Genomic DNA, 18,300 nt, shown 5'->3' on the forward strand with positions numbered 1-18,300 from the left:
GCTCCTTCTTAGGTTCCAAACAGAGCCCCTCCCCCTTCTCTGGCCACGTCCCCTACCCCCTGGCTGGCCGGTATGACAGTACAGGGACTGTGGGGAGGGAGCACTGCCAAGAGCCTGTGGACAAGATCCCCCTGAGCTCAGAGGCCAGGCCGTGACGCTGGCTGACCTGAGCTGGGGCCTCTGGGGCCACCTGACCTGCCGTAGGGCAGAGGCAGCCATAGCCTCCAAAGAAAAGGCACAGGTGACAGAAAGGGCCAACGACGTGGGGGAGGAGGGGCCAGAGACCAATTGAGGCTGGACGGTAGCTCTTCCCAACAGTGTGAATCATTCGTCCCGGGAGGTGGTGAGCTCCCTGTCGCCGAAGGTCTCCGAACAGGCTGGGTGGCAGGAAGGCTTCCCAACAGTGAGATGTCCTTGGTGGCCTGGGCCGTCCCGGGAGGGGGGAGCTCCCCGGCGCCGAAGGTCTCCGAACGCAGGGCTGGCCCAGCACTCCGGTCCAGGGGCAGACTTCTTTAGACTAGCTCCCTCAGAGGCTCTTGAGTCCGACATGCTCTGATTCCGCGGCCGAGGCAGCACGGCACAGTGAAGCACGCCCCACGTTTGCAAATCCCGGCTGGGATCGTGGACAAGCTCTTGTGCTCTGGGCATCGTTCCTGTGAACAGCCACAGCCACTCCTGCTTTGCTTCTGGGGTTCTCCTTGAAGAGGGCAGGGGTCAGGTAGGACCCAGGAGTACGGAGCCGCCCCCGCCCCCAGACTGATGGCTGCACAAGCGCCAGGCCTGGGAGCCACAGAGCCAGAGCTGAGTCACAGGCCTGCTTTGGAAGCCCGGGTCCGGGCCTTCTAGCTCTGGAGTCTAAGAGCCCCTGCCCATTCCGGGGGCCTGTGCCGTCCTCCTTCGACTACTCCTGGGCCAAGAGAACTAGAGAGGGGGAGGAAGGCTGGCCGAAGGCCCGAAGCCCACCAAGGCCCAGCATGAAGGCCTGCGGCCCAGTCATACCCCTCATGGAAGCTCTGGGGCAGCCCGGGTCCCTAGGGGAGGGAAGGGATGGAGAGATGGGAGAGTGAAGGCCTGGGGGCCCGACTGTCTCAAGGGGATGGATGAGCCCTCATCTGCTTAGCCTTAGAGGGTGAGGGGCAGGACGGGAGCTGACCCAGAGGAGGGGGTATCTGTCTCTGACGTTCTACGAGGCGTTGGAAGGCGTCCTAGTGTGGGATCTGGGGGAGTGCTCCAGGACACCCCACAAGGAGGCAATGGTGGGGGGGAGGGCTGGAGCCCCGAGAGGCCCCTCCAGCAGTCAGGGGAGTGAGGCCAGGAGAGCACGCAGCCACAACATGCAGTGCAGACACCTCCCTGTTCATGGGCTTTATTGCTGGTGCCTTAATTAACTGCATTACAGCTTCCTCCATCTTGCTGAGTTTTAATTAAATTAAATGAGAGGATTTCTTCCCTGCGGCCCAGACAGTGGCTGGTACGTGGTCCCAGCTGGTCTCCTCCCTCCTCCTGCGGCCCTGGGGGCCTAGCCTGCTGTGGGGGGGGAGCACGTACCCCACCTGCTCCTGCTCCTTCCATCCTGGTCAACAGCTGCCCACCCGGAACCGCTGGAAGGCTGGACGACAGCTGCCACTCCCTGAGCCCTCCCAGGATGAGGAGGACGTCCTCAGGGACAGGCAGGCCTGCCCCGAGGGCCTGGGGCTCAGAGACACAGGGCAAGCCCCTGCCCCGTGGCCACACTCCACACACTGGGAACAAGGGAAGAGGCCGGGCCCTTCTGCTGAAGCTAATCAGCAGGGATGCTGGGGCCTCCTCGCCGCTAGGCAGGGACCAAGATCCACTGACCATCATCCCTCCTGGAGATAAGAGTGGAGGCTGTGAAGGGCCGGAGGATGCGGGAGAATCCTGGATGCTGCTGACCACTCGAGGGTGATGCTACTGCTGCCATGGTCTGGTCAGGTCATTCAGACTGCAGGAGGGACACACATCTGGGGAAAGCTGGGGATGCCAACGCTTCTCTGGCCCGGGCCGGGGCATCCGACGCTTCTCTGGCCCAGGCCGGGGCATCCGACGCTTCTCTGGCCCGGGCCGGGGCATCCGACGCTTCTCTGGCCCGGGCCGGGGCATCCGACGCTTCTCTGGCCCGGGCCGGGGCATCCGACGCTTCTCTGGCCCGGGCCGGGGCATCCGACGCTTCTCTGGCCCGGGCCGGGGGTCCGACGCTTCTCTGGCCCGGGCCGGGGCATCCGACGCTTCTCTGGCCCGGGCCGGGGCATCCGACGCTTCTCTGGCCCGGGCCGGGGCATCCGACGCTTCTCTGGCCCGGGCCGGGGCATCCGACGCTTCTCTGGCCCGGGCCGGGGCATCCGACGCTTCTCTGGCCCGGGCCGGGGGTCCGACGCTTCTCTGGCCCGGGCCGGGGGTCCGACGCTTCTCTGGCCCGGGCCGGGGCATCCGACGCTTCTCTGGCCCGGGCCGGGGGTCCGACGCTTCTCTGGCCCGGGCCGGGGGTCCGACGCTTCTCTGGCCCGGGCCGGGGCATCCGACGCTTCTCTGGCCCGGGCCGGGGCATCCGACGCTTCTCTGGCCCGGGCCGGGGCATCCGACGCTTCTCTGGCCCGGGCCGGGGGTCCGACGCTTCTCTGGCCCGGGCCGGGGCATCCGACGCTTCTCTGGCCCGGGCCGGGGCATCCGACGCTTCTCTGGCCCGGGCCGGGGGTCCGACGCTTCTCTGGCCCAGCCATCCAGAGTGCAGGGGACAGGGCTCCATTGCACTGCCCGCTGAGTGAAGGTCCTGCTGCTGCTCCGTGCTTCCTATGGCCCAACAGACCCTGCGGGCCTGTGGGTCAGGGATGTGGCAGGCCACCCCCTTCCTCACTTCTAGCACGGAGACCATGGTTAAAACAAGGGAGCTGACGCTGACTCCTCCCAGGAACAGCAGCTCTGGTGCTCCCAGCAGCAGAGTCAGCAAAGGAGAAAGGGGTCAGGATGGCGGGGGGAGGGGGAGCACCCAACAAGTGCTCTAATGAACAAGGAAGAAGGTGAAGAGCAGCCCCGGCCATTCCCACAGAGAGCCAACGGCGCCCAGGCCCCAGCACTTCTCGCCCAGCCCGGGGCAGAGCCACCGCCCGGCCCCCCCGGCCCGGCACCGTGGAGGAACATACGCGACCTAAGGGAGTTTATGGTAGAGGCTGCCCAGTGCGGCCCCCCCAGAGCTGGCCCTGGGGACTCACGTACCTGAGCGGAGCTGCTTGATGCGGCCATTGCTCGCCGCTGGATCCACGGGCAAGAAGTCCTTGAACCAAGAGATCTCGGGGTCAGGGTTGCCCCCTGCAGCACAGAGCATGGTGGCTGTCCTGGCCTTCTCCACCACCTTCAGCTGGGGTCCCATGTCAATGGTGGGGAAGCCATGAGGCAGCTGATCCTCTGTGGGGACAAAGAGGAGAGAGGTTCATGAGCCTCCAGCCCTGTCTGCAGAGACTGCAAGGTGCCTCCTGCATGCAGACACTTAAGTGCCTGCTGTGTGCAGACCAGCATCTGGGAGCCTGGTCCCTGACCTAATGGAGCTCCATCCAGAGATGGGGGCGGGGAGATGATGCCGATGTGGCACAGGACCGGGTTCCACAGGACTTCTGAGAAAGCTCTTGTGGGGCCAGGCTGGCAAGGATGGCTCCTCAGAAAGGCAGAGAAGCTTGAAGTCTGACTGAAGAGGACCCAGCACCTCTGCCTCCGGCCCCCGACTCTTTCATCCAAAACCCCACTTGGAACCCCCAGAGCTTCAGAGGGGGAGGCAGAGAGCTTCCCTCCAACCTCTGCGTGGGCTCTAGACTAGGTGGGGCCAGTCTTCCATTTGGACCCTGGAAGGCCCGGCCTCTCTCTGTGGGCCCAGGCGGAGGCTATCACTGGCTTTACTAAGGCAGGTGTTCATGGGCTAGCCAGGCTGGCAGCCTCCAATCCCCAGCCTCGCCTCAGAGCCCTGGGGCTCCTCTCTCTCCCCTTCATGCCCCCACAGAATACAGAGCGGCTCCTTAGTTGGCCGCCCAGAGCTTCCAATCTGGCTCCGATCCAAGACAACACTCGTATTCCTGCCGCCTCAATAACTGGCACAAAAAAGTCCATCCTCAGCCTCACCCTGACAGAGCCCGAGGCGCCCCCACCCCTGATCCTTCCAGATTAACTACCTGTTCCAGTTGACCAGAATGTGCCCACCACAGCTCAAGCTGGACCCCCATCCCAGCCCTTCACCACTCAGCTCCTTCCTAAGCTTTAAAGACAATTTAACGTCCTGGCCTCCGTGCCATCGGACCCCGGACCCCGCACCCCGGCCCTCCACAGCGAGCACTGCCCATGGCCTCCCATCACACCCCAAGCACCCCGAGGTCAGCTCTCTAAACTGCAGCCCGTCTCCCAATGCCTGGCACAGGACCCTGCACTCGTGGGCAATCAGCAGGCAAACGGTCAGCCTCCGGGCTCCCCAGAGGGTTCCGGGAGTCCCTGAGACGCCGCGCTCCCACACATGGAAAGTTCCCTGGGAGCCGCACACCCCGAGAACGGAAGACGTGCAGACGGCCGGCATCAGCACTTCTTGGAGCCGAGAGCAGAGAGTCAGCGGGTCGATACCGCGATGGTGGCTGAATGCCGGCATTGATGAAGGAGTTAGCAAAACAGCCGCCAAGAGCCCCGGCCGCCTCGTCAGGAATTAACTGGCAGCAGCTCGGCCGGCCCGTCCTCATGGGGGCTTGGCCCGGATTCTTCTAGGGAGCCGGGTGCCGGGGGGGGGGGGGGGGTCTTCAGCTTCCTCATCTACGAACAGGAGACAACCTTCCTGCTGTCCCTGAGCTGCAGACACTGTCCCCGCTCACAGGCCGGGCCCACAGAGGCACCAGGAGAAGACAGAGGGCCCTGGCGTTGGGGGAGGGTGGGCCCCTGGCACTCGTGGCCTGCCTCTGTGTCTGGGAAGAGGCTTAGAGACTTCTGGGAAGCTCCTAAGGAGCAGCAAAAGGCCGAAAGGCAGGAGCAGGGCCAGGATGCCTCAGACTCTTCCACCTGGTCCTGTGACTTAGGTCCCGCCTGAAATGGGGCTCACAGCCCCCAGAACTCCCTGGTCTTCAGCTCCAACGTGGAAAGGGGGAGAAGGAGGGGGCTCCATGCTGGGGAGGGCCCTTCCCCCCACACTCTCCTCATGGGCTGTCAGGGAGAGGTGGCAGACCCACTGGCCGGGGATGTTGTGGGGAGTGGGGGGCAGGGGGCACTCTCAGCTGGAGACTGACTTTGGGATCATGGCGGCCTCAGCAGCTTGCACAGCACTGGGGGCTGCCAGCTAGCCCTGCACACAGCCTATGGGCCTGGCTCCCCACCAAGTTGGCGCCATTCCGGCCCCTCCCAACTGCTCCCTGCCAAGATCCTGCCCGGCTTGGCTGAGTCACAGCCCCCCGCCCAGGATGAGTGGGGAGCTCTGGGGGGGGGCAGAAGGCCCGAGGTTGCCACGCCATCTCGTCTGCCACCCTGGCACACAGAGAAAGACACTGAGAGGAGAGCGGCCTGAGATCATACACGGAGGATCTGAATGCAGAGCTCGATGACAGACCCAGAGTTCTGTCTGCCGCACTCGTGGACCTTGGGCTGGAGCCTCTCGGTTCCACTCTGCCAGGCTGGGCCTTCCTGGAGCGGGGGTGGCAGGGCCAGGGCCACAGACATCTCGACCTTCATTAACACCCCTAATGCTAACCGGGCAAAACCCGAACCCAGTGCCAAGGCTCGAGGCCCACGGGGAAGGACGTGCCTGAGGTCACACGCTGGCCCAAGAGACAGGATGTGGGCGCACACCAGGGCAAGCCCAGCCACAGGCACCGACTGGCCTCAGCCCCAGGCTGGGCGTGCGCTGATGTAACACTGACACCAAGGGAAAAACACGACCTCCACAAAGGGGGCGCCAGCCAGTGACCTCCAGGGGCTCGGAGGTTCTCGAGCGCGGCCCTCCTTGGGACAGCCTGCCTGGGGGCTCTCCCTCCTCAGGACCCCCTGGCGGCAGGGCACCCCCCGGGAGGTGTGCTCTGAGCCAGAACCAGAGGGGGCTGTTTCATCCCCACCGAGGCCGAGGCCAGCCCAGCTGCCTTCAAGTTCTTGCCAAAAGGCTGCCTCCTACAGGAAGCCCTCCTCACCCCCTCTGACTCCCAGTGTAAACCCCTGCCAGCCATTCTCCATTTATCCTGCACAGAGCTTAGAGCGGAAGACTTGGGAGCTCTGGGATTTAGCACAATGGCTGGCACGTAGTAGGTGCTTAATAAATGCTTACTGATGGGTCTGGCTTGCCAAGACTTGGACGCTTCCAGAGATGTCTTTAACTCTCTCCCAAGCAGGGAGGAGGGGATGAGGGGCCGGAGCCTGGTCTGGGCCACAGCACCTGAGCCCGAGGGAGGAGCGGGTCTGGGGACTCGATGTGGCACTACGCCGCTGCCCCCGTCTGCAGGGAGACACCAAGGCTCTTTCCAGCCTCAGTTTCCCCTCTGACTGCTCTGAATACGGCGTGTGATCCCGGACAGGGCCCTTCTCCCCACGAGGGCTGGGACCAATGACATCCCTCTGACTCCATGGGTGCCCTAGCCTGGAAGCACAGAGAGGGGCAGCCCGGCCCCCAGAAGCAGCTGGAGCCAAGGAGGCCCCAGGGGATGCCGGCCCGGAGGGAGCACAGCTTCTTCTCTGCTCAGCCCCCACTCAGTATTGCTAAATGGGGGGCATCCCTGAGACCCCGGGCTGGGTGGGGGACAGAGGGTGATGGGAGTCTCTCCAATCCATCTGGGGCAATCTGCCCCGGGCTGAGAGCCTGCGGCATCTCTGAGCTACATTCCCTGGTGCGTGCGCAGGGACCACGTCACCCAGGCAGGATGGCGTGTCCGGCTCCCAGCCCCAGGTCCCGGGTCACCTCTCCTTGTCTCAGACCCCTGGCCGGGACATCCCAGATGCCCGAGGGCACCGTCTGCGTCCCTTCTGTCTCCACCGGCCCAGGAGGGAGGGCCCGTGCACAGCAAGCCTAGGGCGAGCTTAGGGCTGGCTCAGCCACTTCCTTGTGAGAAGAACTGGGCCCAAGTCTCCTCCTCTGCTGACGAGGGCGGCTGCTACAGAACGTCTCTATCTAATTCTCCGGTCATTGTCCCTGGAGGAGCAGCTGTGGGGAGGGGGGCAGAAGGGAGAAGGAGCCCCGCCTTGGCCATCTACCCCAGAGCTCAGGCGGGCAGCCCTGCCGTGCAGCAAAGAGCTCATCTGCCCACCCGCTGCCCACCCGCTCTCCCTCGCAAAGCAGGCGCTGAGACCAGCCTAATTAAGCTGCTGGAGTGTGGGCACCATGGCGACGGGCATCACACACAGCGCAGGTCCCCTCCCCCTCCTTCAGGAGATGCCGAGTGAGCCACTAGGCTCAGGCAGCCCCAGTCTGCTCCCGAGGGAGGGTAGGGGCACAGGACCCTCGGCCCTGCCCGAGCAGGAATCCCAGCTGTATGCATCCCCCATACCTGGGCCACGTCATGCCACGGAGACCAGGAAAGGCAGAGGCCAGTGGCCACGTGGCTTGTGCAGAGCCTTCTGGGGGGAGGGGTGCTGAACCCTGGCAGGCGGAAGTACAAATGAGGAAACTGAGGACCAAGCGCTCGGAAACAGGCCAGAGGCTTGTCCCAGGACGGTAAAGCAGCGAGCAGCTCGGCGCTGGTAAGCAGGCCAAAAGCCAGCTGAGCTACTGACCAAGCCAGAGCCCTGTGGCCTCCTGCAGGGAGCACCGCAGGGCAACCCTGAGAGCAAGCCAGAGACTGTGGGACTGAGCCCCAAGACTCCCCTGCACCGTGGGGCCTCCTGGGCCGAGGAAAGCCCCAGGACACCCAAGGTTGGTGGGGGGAAAACAAGAGACAGACACAGAAACATTCTGGGCAGAGAAGAGTCAGCGACAGACAGAAACAGAGACAGAAATTGAGGCAGTTAAGAGACTAAGACAGCTGGATGGAGCAGCAGATAGTTTGGGAATCAAGAAGAGCTTAACACTTATTAGTCTCTGCCTCAGTGTCCACACTTGTTAAATGGGTATAATAATATCGCCTACCCCCCAGGCTAGTTGTAAAGACAACGGGAGACACTCCTCCGGCTCTCCGCAAGCTCAGGGCTCTTACCCGCTCTCACCCGCCACCTGTCCAGGTCACATGGTTACGAGGCGGCCGGGGAGATTCTCCCCCAGATTTCTGACTCCACGCTCAGCTCTGGCCAGTGAATCCTGAATCCTGGAGCCTGGGAGCCAGGCCAGCCCCGAGTTAAACCAGCCTCTCCCCAAGATCCCCGGCAGCTGCCAGCCCCTGCCTGGAGACCTTTGAGGACAGGAACCTCACTGCCTCCTGGGTACCTATCTCGCTGAACAACATTCAGGCTGAGAAAGTTTTGTTTTTGGCTGACATCCAGCTTTAAGAGGATTGTGTACTCCTGCCCTCCAGTGCCCAGCAAAGGAAAGCTGAGCCCTTCGGCCGCCTGCAGAAAGCCCCCCCTCCGCGTGTCCTCCTGTGCCGTGACCACGATCTTCTGCACTCTTCAGTCGGTCCCAACTCCCCAAACGGAGCACGCAGCTCCACATGGCATGAGCAGGCCGGTGGGCCGCCCCGGAGGCAGGTCCCAGGCCCGAGTCAGCCCCCGATGGCCGTGGGGCCAGCGCCCTCTGAGCCTGGGAGAGGAGGAGGGCTGCAGGAGAGCCCCGTGCCCGGGGCTTCGGAAGGGCCTCCCTCGGGGGTATTCCTAGCACATGGTGAGGAGGAGGAAGCAGCCCAACCCTGCCATCTGCTCTTGTAATTCAATCCTCTGGCAATTAGCTGCTGCTCTCAATCTCATTAAGACGCTGAGCCTCATAAACAGAACTCCCCAGCCGGCCAGGCCCTGCCTGTCCCACAGTCACATGGCCCCTGTTCATGCAAAATTCAGAATGAGGAGCTAGGATGGCAGCGGCCCAGGGCCCGGCCCAGCCACACCCAGCCCCTCATCTGTCCCGTAACCTCACAAACGGGAAACCGAGGCACAGAGCAAGAAGGGGAGGGGCCCACGGTCACACAGGGAGCTGGAAGAGCTGGGCCGGGACACCAGGGGTCGGGGAGTCGGGGCAGCCGTCTGCTCTGAGCTCAGGCCCATTCACAAGTTCTCAGAGGTCTCCTAGTTCTGCCGTTTACCTCGGTTTCCTCAACTGAAAAATGGGGATAACGGCAGCCCCGGCCCCTGTGGGCTGTGAGGATCAGAAGAGGCATCCGTGAACCCCGTGGCACAGGCTGCCTGGCACAGGGGGGCAGATGTAGATGCCAGCCACTGTCACCACCGGGGTTCCTGGCCACTCTCCTCACAAGCAGCAGACGGATGGAAGGTCACACAGAGCTGGGATTTGAACTCGGCTCCCTCTGGAGCAGGGGGTGGCGGAGACGGGGGCGGGTCCAGGGGATGAGATGGACACCGGGCAGCCGGGAAACGGTCCCATAGGGCATGAGGCCGAGCATCAGGCCGGCTGAGGGGCCAAAGCCTGGCCCGGAGGCTCACCCCCAGCCATCTGGCCTTTGGTTCAGACAGGGCCAGTCTAGACCACCCAGGTGCCCAGGAAGGCGGGTCTGGCCTCTGCCACGGCTGTCTTCCCATTCTTCTGCAGGCTCTCCAATGCCCAGCTCAGGCCCATGTGGTTACCATGGTGATGGGGGGAGGGGAGTAAGGAAAGAAAAGAGCAGGAGCTGTGTGAGGGGGAGGGGGCAGGCCTGCAGCCCTGGCTGGGGGCTGCCGCCTTGGGGGCTCGCCAGCCGGGCAGCCTCCTTTCTCCCTTGTCATCTCCACCGAGCAGCCCTCCCTGATTGCCCAAATGCATTGAACAAACCGTGGGCAGTGCACGGAGGCAGCTCCCTCCCCAGACACCTCAGGCAGGGGAGGCACAGTCAGGGCACAGGGAGCGGGGGCTGATGTGTGTAATCTCCAGCCCCAGAGGCCTGGCTTCCCCCAGGCAAGCAGATCTGGGGAAGATGGGAGCAGCGCGACCCCTTCCCGGCCCCCCCTTCCCAGGTCCGCCTGTGCCTGGCACCGGGAGCGGCCGTGGCCTCTCGCCCAGGCCCTGCCCGCCTCTGGAATCTCGGCGCTGCCCCCCACTTGGTCCAGCTGAGCCCCTCCTGCACTGGGGGAGGGGCCCCAGAGCTCTGCTGGCCGGCAGGAAGCAGTGGCAGGGGCCGGGGGACCCTCGGCACCTCCAGTCCGGCTCCTCCCTGGATGGAATCCCTGCCGAGGGGGCCGGGGCTCCCCAGTTGGAGCTCTCCGCCCCTCCCCCGGGGCCCTGGCAGATGGGGCACAGGGAGGAGGCTGAGCTCACACAAGCAAGCAGATGGAGCGTCTCCCAGCCAGACACCCCGGCAGAGCGGAGGCCGCCGCGGCGTCTGTCGGGGTGACCTCCTCACCCGCCTGTTTACCAGCCGCCAGAGCCGTGTGTGCGCACCCGCACCCACGCGCGCAGCCCCTGCGGGCTGGGCCCCCTCCCCCTCCCCGCCGGCACTCAGGCGGGCGGCGGCCCCTTCCTCACAGCATCAAACCTGGCATCTTAAAAGCCTATTTTGTTTTTTAATCTGGGAGCTGCCGGGATCAGTTGAAGATGAATGGGGGGGCTCTGCCGCAGCCCCCCCTCGCCTGCCTGCCGTTCAAGGCCTCCCGGCTGCCGCTGGCCGTGCCGGGGTGGGGGGTGTGAAGACAATCCTCTTTATGCTCTTCCCTGAGGTCTCCTGAGCTCTGGCCCCAGCCCCCATGAGTGACGCTGAGGCAAAGCCCCTGCCTGGTGGGAGGCCAACCTCCAGCCTGCCCCTCCCCGCCCGCTGTAAGATGTGACTTCTGAATTTGACCTCATTAGCATCCAGCCCACAGATTCTCTTTGGTCAGGTGAGCCTGGTCAGCGACCCACCATTACTGTGTAAGCACCTACTGTGCGCAAGAGCCTGGGCCCCAAAAGCTGCAACTACTCCAGAGACACCGAGGAGGGGGGAGGAGGGAGGCTGGGCCTCGGGCAAAGCCAGGGACACGGCCACCAAACGCCTCTGGAGGCCCGGGGCAGACTTCCGAACACTGGCCCCTTTCAGCCTTTTTGCTCAGACCTGGCTCCTCGCCTCCCCTTCTAGGGACGGCCCTGGGGACACCAACAAGGGCCTCCCCGGGATCCCGGGGCCACGCCAGGCCCTGGTCTGCTCGGCCACATCCGCTCCCTCCTCTGCGCTCTCGGCCCCTCCTTCTATCTCCCCCCGGCCCCTCTATTCCCTCCTGCCCCCACCCTAGCCCTCACAGCTCAGGATCGGAGATCCCGGCTCCAGGAGCCCCATGTGGAAGAGGCAGTCGGGGCCCCGGGGCCGTGAGGGGGGACGGCCGGCTGCCTGCCCCAGGGAGCCGAAGGCGCTCTCTGTCCCCGCCTTGTTTCAAGGGGCTGCCTGCTCAGGCCCAGACCAAATGAGACGCCCCCCCCCCCAGGACTGATGGGATGTGATCTCTCTGGTGGCTCAAGACAGGCCTGGGCAATGAGGAGATAAAGTCAGCTGGGGGGGAGGGAAAGGAGGAGGAGAGAGGGAAGAGGAGGGCGGAGAGGAGAAAGGGGGGAGAAGACAGGAAGAGAGAGGGAGAGAAAGGAGGGGGAGAGAGAGGGAAGGAGAAAGGGAGAGAGAAGAGAGGGGAAGAGCCCAGGCTGGCTCCGGGGGCTTGGGGAGCAGGCCGCCAGCATGGGAGGCTCCCCCACTGCCACCTGCCTAGTCCTTTCCTGGGGCTCGGTCAGTCCCCACGCGCCTCCAGCACCCAGTGAGAGGCAGGCTCTGAGCTAGCGCCCGAGGGGGGCATCCAAGGCCTGCTCTCAGGGACCTCGCCGTGGGCAAACCCACCAGAGGCACAGACTGACCGTTCTGCGGGAGAGCCCACCAGGCCCTTCGCAGGGAGTGAAGAAGCAAAGGCCGTGGGCACAGCTGGACCAGAACGGGCTGTGCTGGAGGAGAGCGACACAATCAGCGCCAGAGACCACGGGGGAGCCTGAGTTGTAGCTCAAGGGCGGATGGGAGCCACAGAGGTTTCTCGAGGGGGGTGGGAGCCCGGACGCGCCTGTTTTCGTTCTGCACTGGGGGAGGGGAAGAGCAGAGACGGGGCCCACCAGCAGGGGTCTGAGCTGAGGGCAGGAAGGGGCAGGAGCCATCCTCAGCTCTCTCTGCCAAGCCCGGGATCTTCCTCAGCTCCGAACTCCCCCCCATGCCCATGTCCAAGCCTCTGCCCAATCTTGCCATTTCCCCTCTCTGACGTCTCACATGTCAGCGCTGGAAGTCCGCGGGTCCTGGCTCAAACCCCACAACCTCGCCCTCTGGGGGACTCTGGATGAGTCCCTTCCCTTCTGCCTAACCTCAGTTTCCTCATCTGTATAATGGTCACGGCTGCCAAGAGGGGCAGGGCTGGCGCTGCTGGATGTCCCCTTCTTCCCATCTGGCAGCAGTCGGGTCCACCCCAGGCTCTCTCCTCTCTGCACCATCACCCTGGGAGAGCTGGGTCCAAAAGGATCTCCAGAGAGACCCGAGTGCGAATCCTGCCAGACGCTGACTAGCTGGCTGTGTGTAGGCTGTGCCTCTCGAGGCCTCAGCTTCCTCAGGGCCTACAGTTGGCAAGCAGCACAAAGGGGCGCTCAAAGCCTTCCTCACACCGCTCTCTCCCCCCGTCGGGGCGGCCTTCCTCCCGGCATCGGTCTCCCCCGATCCCCCGCTGAGCCCCACGTCCCACACGGCCCCCCCAATGCCCAGCACTGACTCTGGTTGGGGCTCCCCACGTCCACACCAATGAGCAGCTTGGACCCAAACCCAACCCCAAGCAGCCCAGTGTGTCACCGGGTGGAGGGGAGAGACTGACCCTCTGGCGGAGCCCCCCCCCCCCCCGGGGCAAAGCCATGCTGGGCACACCAGCCCCCAGACTTGTGCTGGGCTCAGAACCCTCGATGCCAAAGCAGAACGGCCCCCGGGACTCCACCTGAGGGCAGGCAAGGTCACGGCCGCCCTTTGTGCGATACCCAGACCCAGCAGCTGCTCAGGGCTGCCCGCTCTCTGCACGGAGCCTGCTGGGGGCAGGATCCCAGCAGCTCCGGGCCCTCCCTCTGAGACCGAGGGCCAGGGGGCGCCAGTCACAGAGAGGAGGCAGATGACCCCGGAGGGCAGCTCCCGAGGTCACCCCTGAGCTTTCTGTGGCTCTGGCTCCACCTACTCCTGCCCTGGCCAAAGTTTCCATAGCAACCTTGGGTGGCCGATGGGGATGGGGAAGAGGCGGGGCCAGGGCCAAGGCCTGCCAGCCTGTCAGATTGAACCAAGCCAAGCAGAGGAGGAGGCCTGGGCAGGTGGGCGGGAGGGAGCCAGAGGCACAAACAGAAGACAAGAGAGGAGAGGGGAGGAGGAGGAGGAGGAAGGAGAGGAGAGGGGAAAAAATGGAGGAGGAGGAGAAGAGGGACAAAAAGGGAGGGGCAAGGGGAGGGGGAAGAGGGGAAGGAAAGAAAGGAAAAAAGGGAGCGGGAGGGGCGTCCCTAACAGCTCCAGGAAGATCCCAGTTAGCAGGAGGCTGGAGGCCACAGAAGCAGCAGGCCCAAAGCCTGGGGGGGAGGGGGAGGGAACAGACGCTAACAGTCACTACAGGGCCCAGCACTTGGAACTTCAGAGCCCTCTATAAACCCCTCTCCTCATTAGACCCTCCCAGGAACTCCAGGAGTTGGTGCTGTTACTGCCCCCATTTCACACACGGGGAAACTAAGGCCCAGAAAGAAAGGAAATGAGCTGCCCAGCTGTACAGAGCATCTGAGACTGGATCTGAACTCAGTTCTTCCGGCTCTAGGTCAGGGCACAGCCACACAAGGGCAGAGGCTCAGCGAGGGAGGCTCAGCAGGTGGCAGTGGAGCCCTTTGGAGTAAGCTGTGCTGGACAGCTCCCAGGGGAGGCGGGGCTCCGGGGAGGAGGGGCTCCACCTGCTATCTGTCACCCAGATGCTTTCTTCCCTCCCAGTCTTTGCTTGGGCTGTTCCCTCTGCCTGGAATGCCCTCCCTCTGCCTCTGGGGAGTCCTCCAGGACGCCCCCCCCCCCCAGGCTGCAGACTGGCTCTGAGACACGGGCCTGGGCGGGGCAGATGACCCAGGGGGCACTAAGAAGCCCGGGGGCCTCAGGCCCTCCACTGCTCACAGTTTGTCCTGGCACTCAAGCCTTCCACGGTCTGGGGCCAAGGAGAGGGACGGGACTGCTCAGTCAGCAACGCGGACAGCCCCGGCCCCGGGAATTCAGTGGCTGAATCACAGATTAAAGGCCAGGGGAGCTCCAAGGCCGTCCAGACTCGCCCAGCCTTTTATGAGGCCACGGGACCTGTCCAAGGGCCCCGGCCAGCGAGCCCGGAGGCGGGACTTGACTCGTCCTGCTCTGTTTCCGAAGCCGTCTACACTGGCGGCCCCACTCCCGGGAAGCCGCTGCCCTCCTGTCGCGTTCAGTCTCCCCCGGCCCAGGACCAAACACAGACAAAGGCAGGCACAAGGTGGAGCCCGCTGCTCCCTCCTCCTCACGGAGAGCCCGCGAGGAGACAGCTGACCTCTGACCACTGTCCGGAGACCCCAGCCCCCTGACCGCCACACAGACACGGGCCCGGACGTAAGCCGCACGTACCGTCGAGCACGGTGAGCTTGGCGCTGATGTTGATCTCGCCCAGGCTGTTCGTGGCCGTGCACTCGTAGATGGCCTCGTCGCGGTGCACCCGCAGCGGCTGGATGCGGAGCACAGACCCAGCGCCGTCATCGAACTCGATCACCTGGAGGAGGGGGAACAGCGGGGGAGGGGCCGTCAGGGAGCCATGTCTGCAGGGCGGGGCCGGGCCCTGGCTGCAGGACCAGAGAAGGCCGGGAGACCTCACCCCTGCACGGAGGCAGTGGGGGGGGCACCTTCTTCCACCCTCTCGCCGATTCCCACAAACTCACGGCAAAGCCCAGCCCCGGACTCTGGCTGTGATCCACATTCCCTGCCCCCGACAGCCCCATCTGAGCTCCCTGCTGGACTTCCAGCTCCAAGTTCTGTGAGGGAGACCCTTTCTGGGTGCCCCCATCCCGGCCTTCTCTGACACTCACTGAGTCCCTGGACTAAGCCTGGCTTCAGGACCCTGCCCCTCCACCTATCCTCCCCCCCGCCCCCAGGCCCGTCCCCACTCTTTCTCCGGAGCTCTCGGGCCCCCAGCCCCGTATTCCACCACAGCCTGCAGCAGCCTCACCTCGAAGCGCTGGGAGCTGACCTTCTTGCCCTTTTTCATCCAGGTGATCCGGGGCTTGGGCTCGCCGGTGGCCTGGCACACGAAGGAGGCCACGCCCCCCGACAGCCCCGTCTGGTCCTCAGGGGCCTTCACGAACGTGGGCTTACCTGGAGCAGAGGGGGAGACGGGCGGTCACAGAGCGGAGCGGCCCCCGCCCCGCAGAGCTTCCCTCGCAGAGGGGGCGACAGGGCACGGGGAGGTTGGCGCGCGCCAAACCCAGCATGAGCAGCAACCGAGGCAAAGCTACTGCCCGAGCTGAGCCACGAAGGAAAGGAGGGCGCTTGGGGCCTGGGGGAGCACCCGGGCAGTTGCGGAGGGGGAGATCTCCAGGGTGCTTCCCCAAGGCCACCAGGCCGGAGCCTGGTCCGGAGCCCCGTGGCCCCCTGCGGGAGGGCACTCCCATCATGGATCCTTGACTGAGGAACCCCAGAATTCTCCCAGGCTCCCAGGCAGGCCTGGCTCAAGGAGAGAGGCCCAGCCCCCAGAAGTCAGCCCCTCAGCAATGGGGTCTGGGGGGGAGGGGAGGTGGGCACGTGATGCAGGTGCCAGGGAAAGAGGTGGAGCCCCACAGCAGGGCTTGGTCAGGGCCTCCCCTGGCTCCAGGCCCGCCCGGCCCCAGGAGCAGGCTCCTCCCCATCCTCAGGAGCACCTGTGTGCCCTTCAGGAGGGGGCAGGGCTGGGCAGGCTGCAGGACCAGAGAGTTGCTGGAGAGGCCCCACCCCCACTCCTTTCCCAGCCAGCCTCAGCCCACAAACCCGTCAGACCAGCAGCCAGGCCCCACCCCCACAGGCCAGACTGGGGGGAGGAGGGGAGAGAACAGCCTGCTGCTCTTCCCATGAGCACCTAGGGCTGGGTTCTGGGATCCGGAGCCAGAGGCAAGGAGCCAGCCCTCCCAACTCTGGGCTGCCTCAGTTTCCTCCAGCCTCCTCTGGGAGCCCAAGGCCTCAGCTCCCCAGTTCTGACATCAGAGCCCGGAGCTCGGGCCCTCCTCCCACCTAGACCCACGGGCCAAAGTCCTGCCGCCTCCTCAGCCCTGCCCACCCAACCGGAGGCCGCCGAGGCCAGAAGAGGAGCTCTGGGCCGCCCGGCCCCCCCAGGCCTCTCCGCTCCCTGTCCCGGTGCGCAGGCGGCCTCCCAGGGACCCCTCTGCTGCTGTCCCCCGCCCGGCCGCAGAGCCGAGCCCGGCACTCCGGGACCTCCGGGCCCTCCCTGATCGGCTCCACCGGCCTTCTTTCCCCAACCTGACGTACCCTTTCGGGGCCGCCCCCGGGGGCCCCTTCCTCGCTGCACACAAGCAGCTGCTTGTTGGGGATCCCGAGGGGAGAAGGGGACTTACTGTCTGCCTGGGTGCCGACCACAGCTGCGAGGAAGACGAGAGCCGGCAGCAGGGGGACCTTCGCTCCCCGAGGGGCGGCCTCCAGGGCCATGGCCGGGGCAAGCAGCAGACCTAGGGCAGAGAGAGGCACATGCAGTGAGACGGGGTGTCCTCGCCTCCTCAGACCCCTTGCAGAGACTGCCCGGGAGCTCTGGGCCCCAGGAAAGTCCTGGAGCCCGTGACACAGGAAGCAAGGGGAGGAGGGAAGGGAGCCTCCTCAGAGAGACTGGGGAGCCATCTTCAAGGGGCTGCTTCCCGTGAGGGGAGAATCAGCGCGGCTCCAGGAAAGAACCAGGAGCCCGAGGCCACTGAGAGCTGTCCTGGGGTATCTGGGGCTCACGCGGCGGCAGTGAGCTCCCTGTCGGGAGAGGTTCCTAGAAGGGGGAGATGGCCCCCTGGTCAAAGGGTCCTCCTGCAGCTGGGGTTAGGCGTTTGGAGGCCCCGCCTGTCATTGCCATCCAGGGGTCACCGGGAGGGGGCTCTGAGCTCCTGGCCCGCAGCACCGGCCCCTCCTGCAGCCCGGCTGTCCCCGGGTGAGCCCCCCTGCACAGGGCGTGCTCGACGCAGCTTGAATCCGGGCTCGGTGCCAGACGGAGGCTAGCCCAGGCTCCCCAGGACTTGTTCCCAACAAGTTGGTGGCAGAGAGCCCCAGCCCAGACACCCTCATCCCACCCAATTCCCATGACGGCACCCTCCGCCCCAGTGAAACCACCGGAGGCCACGTCTGCCAGGCTGAGGCAGCCGGCCCCCATCCCGGGGCCCGTCTGCCCCGTCCCTCTCTCCACACAGGCGCCACCTGGTCCTGCTGTCCTGCACAGGCCAGCTAGACGGTCCCACGAGAATCTCCATGCCTCAGTGCCCTCGTCTGTAAAATGGGGCTGATAACAGCCAGTACCTCCTGGGGGGCCCTTGTGAAGATGAAGCTCTTAAAGGGCCACCCAGATGTCAGCCATTCTCACTCCCCTCCTTGGCCCGGGTCAGAAGGAGGGAGCTCTGGCCGTCCCCAGAGCCTCTCCAGCCGGCCGCCTCTGCCTCAACTACCCACCCTCCCAAGGCCGGCTCCCGCCCCAGGTTCTCCTCTGCCCCACCCCCCCATACCCTGGGTGTATGTTCTGCCTGTATGGATCTGTCTCTTGTCCCTCTTCCCCTCATCCCAGGAAAATGCTAACTTTCTGAGGGAAGGGACCCCCAGTGCCCAGGATCCCAAGACTCCCCAAGGATCCCCTGGGCCCTGTGGGCAGCGAGCGGGGGCCCAGCCCAGGAGGGATGGGGAAATGCCAAAACCCCCTTTTGCAAGGAAGCCGTGCTGAGCTCCCTCGAGTCGAGGTCGGGCCACATCCCCCGGTCTTCTCCCCTGCATCCTGGAAGGTCGGGTCCAAGCGCCTGAGGCCGGCACTCCAGGACCCTCCGGTCCGGGCCCAGCCACACTTGTACGCAGCTCGCCCCCACGTCGTGGGTAAAGAGAACGGTGGGTCAGTGGGGGAAGGACCGGGCTGTTGCCCCTCGGCCCCCCCAGATGGAGAGCCAGCTGAGGGCAGGCTGGGGGCGCTCAGCAAAGATCCCAGGCCCTCGCCCCTCCACCTGCGCGCTGAACACGCTCGGGGACTCCCTGCCACACTTCCAGC

General features: G+C 65.0%; 1 protein-coding gene across 10 annotated transcripts in view; it reads right to left on the minus strand.

Annotated features, from left to right (window-relative positions):
- Positions 1-18,300, minus strand: part of PTPRF (protein tyrosine phosphatase receptor type F) — an 81,361-nt gene that overhangs the window by 49,362 nt on the left and 13,699 nt on the right. For all 10 annotated transcript variants that reach the window (XM_074266178.1, XM_074266174.1, XM_074266177.1 and 7 more), the window contains exons 3-6: positions 16,637-16,747; positions 15,262-15,407; positions 14,667-14,808; positions 3,232-3,420 (exon numbers count right to left, since the gene is read on the minus strand). In XM_074266178.1, coding sequence (XP_074122279.1) covers positions 3,232-3,420; positions 14,667-14,808; positions 15,262-15,407; positions 16,637-16,727 — 568 coding nt within the window. In that variant the 5' untranslated portion in view covers positions 16,728-16,747. The remainder of the gene's footprint in view (positions 1-3,231; positions 3,421-14,666; positions 14,809-15,261; positions 15,408-16,636; positions 16,748-18,300) is intronic.

The sequence above is a fragment of the Sminthopsis crassicaudata genome, chromosome 4 (assembly GCF_048593235.1).
Source record: "Sminthopsis crassicaudata isolate SCR6 chromosome 4, ASM4859323v1, whole genome shotgun sequence".
Taxonomy (NCBI): Eukaryota; Metazoa; Chordata; class Mammalia; order Dasyuromorphia; family Dasyuridae; genus Sminthopsis; species Sminthopsis crassicaudata.